An 8726-nucleotide genomic window follows, 5' to 3' on the forward strand; every position below is an offset into this window, starting at 1 on the left:
TGAGTTAGTTACACCTGTGCAACACGCACCACGCAGAGCACCAGCAGCCTTATGTCTGGGATTGCAAGAAAAATTGGATCATATGCAAAAACTAGGCATTATTGCAAAAGTTGTGGAACCAACAGATTGGTATCTTCGTTAGTAGTTGTGCATAAGAAAGAAGGTAAACTTTGTTTCTGTCTTGACCCTCGAGATTTGAATAAGGCTATTAGAAGAGAACACGATCAGTTACCCACTACTGAGGACATTGCAACAAGGGTGTCAGGAGCTCAAGTGTTTCCAATTCTTGATGTTAAGTAGAGATTCTAGCACATACCTTTAGAGGACAAGAGTTCTTATTTGACTACATTTAACTCTCCTTTTGGAAGGTATAGATTTCTTCGAATGCCATTTGGGATTAGTTCATTGCCTGAAATTTTCTCAAAGGACTGAGAAGGAACTGAAGTGGTTACAAATGATTTTATGGTATGTGGTCATGGTAAAAATCATGAAGATGCAGTTGCAGCCCATGATCGTAACCTGCATATATTTCTAAAGTGATAAAGTGATGCAAGGAGCATAATGTTGTGTTAAGTTCTGACAAATTTCAGTTGAGGCAGACAGAATTACCATTTATTGGCCATATAGTTACTGCCAATGGACTAAAGCCATCACCTATTGAAGCAATTACAGAAATGCCTGCACCCATGGATGTCGCTGTGTTTTAGAAATGGTGCAGTATTTGTCAAAATATTTACTAAGATTAACAGAAATGCCTGCACCCAAGGATGTGGCTGTGTTTTAGAAATGGTGCAGTATTTGTCAAAATATTTACCAAGATTAACAGAAATGCCTGCACCCAAGGATGTGGCCGTTTTTTAGAAATGGTGCAGTGTGTTAAAATTTTGACCAAGACTAACAGATCTTACAAAACCACCACTACGGGAACTTACTCAGAAGAATGTAATTTTTACATGGCAGAAATCTCAAGATGAGGCATTTAAAGCAGTGAAAAAGGCAATATCAGAAACTCCAGTTCTTCAGTGTGACTCTTCTCAGTATGGGTAGGTGCTGTTCTTTTGCAGAAAGGCCAGCCAATTGCATTTGCTTCAAGAGCTTTAGCTGTTATAGAGCAATATGCTCAGATAGAAAAAGAATGTTTTGCAATAGTATTTGCATGTGAAAAATTTCATCAGTATTTATTTGGAAGAGACAAAGTAACTGTACAAAGTGATCATGGGCTTTTGGAATCTATCTTCAAGAAACCTTTAGAAGCTGCCCCTGCCCATTTGCGAAGGATGTTACTTTACTAATAGAAATATAACTTGTGTGTTCAATATGTGGAAGACAAGCATATGTATATTGCTGACATGCTTAGCCGAGTTAATTTGAATGAAGAAGTAAGTAAGCCAAGTTTTGTAAATAGTTTAAAAATTGTAAATTATTGTGAAATTATAGTGAAAGACTTATATAATTTGCAGGTTTCACTCCTGATTTCTACTGGATGGCCTGAAACTCGGAAAGAAACCCAATGTGCAGCACACCCATATTTTGACTATAAGGATGAACTGCACACTGAGGATGGTTTTCTTTTTATAGGTAATCGCCTTATTGTTCCCAGGACCCTGTGGAAGGGGATGCTAGAGCCAGCTCACCAATGTCATATAGGACTCGAAGATGTCTGAGAAGGAAGCGAGCAGCTCCTTATTGGCCAGGGATTCATCCGATTTAAATGGAATGGAATGGTATAACGAGTTCAGGCCAAAGGTCGAGCACTGGGACCTATGAGGTCATTCAGTGCTGGAAAGGAAATTGAGAGTAGGTAGGTTTGAAAGGTGTAACAGGAGGAAAACCTCGCAATTGCACTATGACATAATTTGTTAGGGTGGACAGTAAAATGGAAGAAAGATATGAATGAAGAAATATATGAATGGAGGTACAGCAAAAGGAATGAAAGGGGTTGCAGCTAGGGGCCAAAGGGACGTTGCAAAGAACCTTTAGTAATGTCTACAGCGCATCCTGTGAGGTGCACTGACGGCTCTACCCCGCTATGGTAGTCCGATTTGAAGCCATTAATTCAACAGTGTGAGTCTTGTTTATCAACAAAAGATTCGCTGGCTAGAGAACCTCTTAAAAATCACGACTTTGTAAAAAGACCATGGGCTAAAATAGCTTATATTTGTTATTTTGATAACAGGATTTTATTTGTTATAGCTGATTATTTCAGTAACTGTATTGGAGTAGTTAGACTTAAAAATCAGTTCAAAAAGTCTGGTACGGTTTCAGAGCGTGTTTGCAAGATCTGGAATTTCTGATAAACTAGTAACAGACAACAGACCCCAATTTTGCACAGAAGAATTTGAAAAATTTACAAGAAGATGGAGTTTTCAGCATTTAACTTCAATCCCAAGTCTAATGGGAACGCTGAAAAGTTGTTTACAAAATGTAGGTTGTCAGGAGAAAATTAATTTTTGGCATTACTAAATTGCAGAAATACTCCAAGTGAAGGGATGGATACAAGCCCGGCACAAAGATTAACAGGCCGCAGATGCATAACTATGTTGCCTTGCAAAGGGAATCTTTTACATCCTAAATATCCATCAATGAACGATGCTTCCAATATTGACAAAATGAAATCCAAACAAGCCAGTTGTTATAACAGAGCATCAAGAAAGTATGCACCGATAAGACTAGGAGAAACTTTACATGAGGTTACCAGGAAGTATGATTTGGACACCAGGTACATGCATATAAGAAGTTGTCCTCATTCATACACAGTCAAAACAGGAGACACAGCATACAAAAGAAATCAAGAGACAGCTAATAGCTGCCGGTGAAGAAAAAATGGAGACGCAAACTGATATTAGAGGATCAAGAACAATTTAATGATCTCTTGTCAGTTATACCATGTTCGACAGGAGGAGAACGAGGAAAAGAAACCATTGATAATTCTACAACCTCGGTAGCTAAGAAATCTCAATCGTTGACAGATGACCTTCCAAAAAATGTTTTACGTAAGCCAGCAAGAATAAGGTGACGCCCTGAACGCCATGATTACCCAAATACTTCTTGAGATATTTATGTATACAGATTTATTTTGGTTACACTTGATCTGCCAATAAAAAAGATTCTTATGTTCCCTATTCATAATTGATGTTTTAAGTTTCATGATGTATTTATTTGCTTCTGTACTTAAAACTTTTCTAAGGAAAGGGAGATGCAACGAGTGTTAAGGCGAATGGCATTTCAAATGTTTATGTTAAAAATGTTTATCTGTATAATGGTCATTTGGCTGTTATAAACAAACCTAAGAAACCAAGGTTTGTTTCAATCCATGACGTCCAGTTGCTGTATCTAGATAAGCCAGGATGTCTCCATTACTGTATCTGTCTATACTTCTGTTAATATACTCTTTAAGAAGAATACGTTCTTTTACTGAAGAAACATCACAACCCTAATGCTGTTTTTGATGTTGTAGCAGTCAGAAAGATTCTAAATCATGAACATTTGTCAGTGTCAGGTGAGTTGCAAGAGTGCTCCTGACCAGGTAATAGCTAACAAATAATGTAACTATACCTGAGAATAAAAGCCGATGCACATATTGTAACCTTGCCAGCTAAGGAACCAAACTATCCAAGATTAAAGTGGGAATTTTGTACCAGGGAACAAGCAGTTTTAAAAGTCCAACTGAGACTGCTGCATGCAGCAAGCTCCTCAGCAACAGATACTGAAATACAAGGTACCCAAGTAATTTTCAAGCAAAGGAACAGTCAATCTATCTGGAAGAAGTAGAAGTCATCTGTTTTACTTCTCGCTGGTGCTTAGATGACAAAGAGCACCTTAAGTTGTTCTATTTCTGACACTTGGGGGATGGAGGGCTCCTGTAGAACAGGAGAAGGATAGCATCAGAGTGGAATAGTACTGCGGTAAAGAACCATAGAAATGCTGAATTCCAACTACACCACACATCAGTTCAGGAGAACAACTCTGCCCCAATAATATACTTAAAAGAGGTTTCTTTACCTTGCCACAAAAATATGGCTCTGATTACTATAAAGCCAATCTGATGAGTTTGCTCATTTATTATTCATGATAAAATAAAAAAAAACAACGATAATAATGAAACACTGTACAGTTCTCAAAGCTTAAGGGTTAAAATGTAACTCATAACATATATATATATTATACAGGGTTCTCCTCAATTTTAAAGACTGAAAATTTGTCAAAGTTTGGAGAAAAGCATCTTCAAAAGTCATAATTATCATTATATCTTATTGAAAGATATACACCAATTTGTAGATCATTTACATAGCAATTCACAAAGTAAAATACCTAATATTACCAAATGAATTTTTTTTCTAGTGGTATCCATTTTCTACTTTAAAACGACGGAATTACCATAGTAATCTGGAATAGCAGAGAGATTAAGTGAACTCTAAAAATAAAAATAGTAAATTACTGCAGAGCGAACACTAAGTTATCAACGGACAAGGTAAGGTTACAACTTCTTTAACAGGATTATACTTAACAGAAGCAAAGCAGAATAATACTGAAATACTGAATACAATAAGACTTTATACTAGAAAGTAAAGATACAGACTTCCTGTAATACACAGAAACCATATGAATTGAACCTTATCCGAACAGTACCATACAGTACACTAATTCATAACAACATAGTAACACTATTTTATAACAACTGAGTAAACAAAGCACAATAAACAGTGAATGACCAACAAATAATTATACTTACGGTAAACTCAGGAAAGTCAACAGAACAATGAACGGGACACTTTACTCAAAGGAACTTTAGCACTTATATTAGTAAGGATTTAATGAAAGTAGGCACTAACTGCAACTGGCCCTGGTGAAGAAATCCCCATTCAAGTGAAGGAAATAAAGGTTCTACACACTAATTGAAATCATACGTTGTTTTCTGTGTATTACAGGAAAATTGTACTTTTACTTTCAAATGTGAAGTTTTTTCGTAATCAGTGTACTGCTTTGCTTCTTTTAAGCATAATCCTGATGTTGTAACTTTGCCTTTAAATAATTAATAAAAATACTTTAAATGAATGAAAATTATGACTGTAAATGGTAGTTGGACAGTTGGAAGTGTTACTGTCTGACATCAACGGACCACTGTAAACCAAATGAACGGATTGCCAGGTAATGTAAAGTAATAGGTTTGTGATAGAAAAAGCATTTTTACCGTAATTGTATCTGTAAAAAGATAAAAGACTTAAAATAAAAAACTTAACTGAATTTTAGCCAATCAAGAGTAAAAACAGAACTTTTAACACTCAAGATATTCTACATAATGTTGTCAAGGTATGAATGAAGTGAAAGATTTGTCATCTTTTGTGTAGTTTCCCCAAGTAATGTTTCCTATTTCGTTTTGAGAACGAAAAAATTTTTCATATACTGTATGTAATGTTCCAGAACCTTAGTAAAACGTCTTGATTTTGTTTAGATGTTTATTTTTGAGAATATAATTGCTTAATAAAATGATTACTGGAATTTTAGTGTATTTCATACATGTTAAAATACACACAATATTTAGAAATTTTACATAATCTGTTTGCTACAGAGAATTCCAGACTGGCCGAGCTGATCAAGATTATGTCGGTGGCAGTATGTAAATGGTAGAACATTGAGAACCGGAGACTAATAACAGTAGAGCTCACGGTTGGTAACGAGAACAAGGCAAGACAAGTAAAGTATCAAGCCTTCAGTCATCTAAAAAAAGAATACCGCACAGTACTTTTGGGTGAAATATAACACCTTAGTGTTTGCTTCAACAGAGGAGCCATTTAATGGAATATGAGTATGACCAGGCTGAAGTAACTGTTACCTCCTGTGAATGTATTGTTAGCCACTGGTCTTAATGAATCCTATCTCACACAGCCTACCTTTATCATCACACCAACAAATCTTTGAAAGAATTAGAAAAGAGTGGCGTGGCCCTTACTTTGGAACTCTTCCCTTTGGGTTTATAATCTTTTGTCCTCTCGGGGTGAAAAAAAAAAAAAACATTAGGTTTCTCCAGCAAAGGTCTTTCTCATCACTTGGACAAACGTGACTCCTCAAACACAGTTACTTCTTGCTACCTGTTATTGAAAAGCTCAAAGGACTAGTACCCATCAAACTGCTGCATGTCTCTAGTTTTAGAACGTTCTGTAATCTATGAGTTGTGAATTCCAGCATGAATTCAACAGGCAAGTCCTATTTATGCTCTTGATCTCTGTCATTACATTGACTCCTGCTAGTGCAGGCTTGCATGAAATCTGAGTCTCATGATTTGTCAACAGGCAAGAGACCTTTACAAAGCTCTAGTGTCAAAGACAAACAAAAACCAGAGACTTTGAGATAAAACCAAAATGATACTGTGACCTTCACCCATCGCCACCATGATTAGTGGAAAAGACTCAAACTTATTACGGTTTTACTCTTCTGCTGAGGATGCAATTAAGGAAAGTCAGGTAACCTTCCTAATCAGTAAATGATTTAAACAACTGATATAAAATAGTTTACATTTGTGAATGACATTTCAGATTTTATGATCTAACAATTTGCATTTGAAACATTACATATAAAATTTTTTGGCAGGCATTTATCAAGACACTGCTTTATCAAAATATTTGACTATGATCTTACAAATAAATTAATACAAATCAATCTGTCTTGCAGATCAATCAAGATTCATCAGTTAGATTTAGGCATTTATAATTTCAGAATGAAAAACTTGCAAGTCATTAACATCTCAAAAACAAAGATAATATACTTTGATTCCATACCTTGTACCTCAAGTGCTCTTTCTCCAGTTTAGATAGAGCTGCAACATGTCCAGATGCCAAATCCATCACATGAATATAATCTCTCACCCCTGCAATATTAACTTACTTTCATTTATGGAGGTTAACGATACATTATTAAATATTAACAATCCTAATCTTTATTAATTGCAAAACCACCTGCTCTTCCAAACCATCCAACTGTTTTACAACTTAATCGCTTTGAGTTTATTTTCATCAAATTCCCATGAAGATTTTCAGCATTTCTTCTTAAAAATTTGTAGAATGACATGATTCTCCTGATAAACTATGTAACACAAAACGGACAGAGTATTTAAAATATATATCCTCAGTTGTACATTCTTACAGTTATTGGGATTGTCTATGTAATGTATTTGTAAATAATATTTGCTTTGTGCCCACACATTTTCTTTCCTTGCCACCCCATTTTAGTTGTTGACAATACTCTTACTTTTTCCCTGGACTCCAGAGAGCAAAATATCCTATGCTAAAACATAGGCCTGATTGAAAAAAAAAAAAATACAGCATTTCTTTAGTATAAAGCATTAGGATGCTTATAATGAAAACTGGAATTCCTAAGCATCCTGGCTTCCCAGGTTAATTTACTTACCCACCATAAAACCCTCATTATAGCACTATAAGTTATACGCAAGTCCCATGTAAAATTATGATCCAAATGTAACAATGGACACATCACCAATCTGAGGACATGCATTCCTGTCTATTGTTTTATGAGATAGTCCTTAAAAGCAACAAGAGTCTGATGCAATTATCATGGAAGTTGGGTCACCAGATAATAAAGGCATATTCATCCTTGAAAATCCTTATGACTAGAGAAAGGTTATGCAAAATGTGAAATTTTTGTTCGTGTTTGCTGATTATCATTCGTTACAGGTTATGATTGCCAACAATTTTTTCCCCTCCCAATTCAGTAATAACTACATGATACTTAAGGCCCCTTAACCTACTTAATTCAAGTAAGGTTTTGGAGGGACTTCACCTAAGTTATCAGGGTGTTTGAAGTGACTGAAAAAAAATGACTTACGCAAAGAGTGTAACCAAGTATCAGTCAAGAAAAATATAATTAACTCAAAGAGTGTAACCAAGTATCAGTCAAGAAAAATATAATTTTTTTCTTTTGTCTAGTTTCTCTCTTGTTAAAGTTTCGAGAACAAAGTAAATTTTGAAAAATTCTCTGATGTTCAAGAACATTGGATTAATTTACAGCACATTAATTTCACACACAAGTTAATTCAGTTTCTATTGAAGTCAATGACAATATTTGCAGAGACTATCTATTTACATAGGCTTTGAATCAGTCTATACTTCTCTTATCTTTAGTTAGGCAAGCTTCTAAGGAATAACGAAAAATTATTCACATTTCCTTTCCTTCTTATTTTTAACAGACCATTTCCTCGCCTATTGACGATGTCCTCAGGACCAAAGGATGATTGCTGACGGTGTCATGTCCACAAATCATAACGAGTCTCTCTCCTCACGAATCTACTGCCTCCTGAACCTAGTAAGCACCCTCCTAATATGGGGTAGCACTGTCCCTAGTGGAGATATGTGGTAGTCAACCAATATAGTGTATAAATTTAAATTTACAGAAGGGACATGTCAAGACCACAGCAACTGCCATATAGGTAACACCACTACTACTCTACGTAGACAACTACAAGCCCAATGCAACCAAAAGGCAATATTACAACATTATATAATGTACACAGTCGTAAACAAACATAGGAAGAATTATTATAAGTCACAGAGATCGTGTGCAGAGAAGCCCGGTTCCAAAAAATTGCAATTAGCAGAAGCCATAAGAATAAATCAACAACAACCTACATTAAACATACAGAGGAACATGGACTTCATCCTCCTCCTTCAGAGATACTACAAGATATCTGTGAGGATCCAAAGGAGGAAACGATC

General features: G+C 35.6%; 1 protein-coding gene across 2 annotated transcripts in view; it reads right to left on the minus strand.

Moving 5' to 3' along the window:
* LOC136836657 (UDP-glucose 4-epimerase-like) overlaps positions 1-8726 on the minus strand; it is a 223921-nt gene that overhangs the window by 22024 nt on the left and 193171 nt on the right. For both annotated transcript variants that reach the window (XM_067101128.1, XM_067101127.1), the window contains exon 6: positions 6777-6865. In XM_067101128.1, the coding sequence (XP_066957229.1) occupies positions 6777-6865 (89 nt within the window). The remainder of the gene's footprint in view (positions 1-6776; positions 6866-8726) is intronic.

Source organism: Macrobrachium rosenbergii, chromosome 56, assembly GCF_040412425.1.
Source record: "Macrobrachium rosenbergii isolate ZJJX-2024 chromosome 56, ASM4041242v1, whole genome shotgun sequence".
NCBI lineage: Eukaryota > Metazoa > Arthropoda > Malacostraca > Decapoda > Palaemonidae > Macrobrachium > Macrobrachium rosenbergii.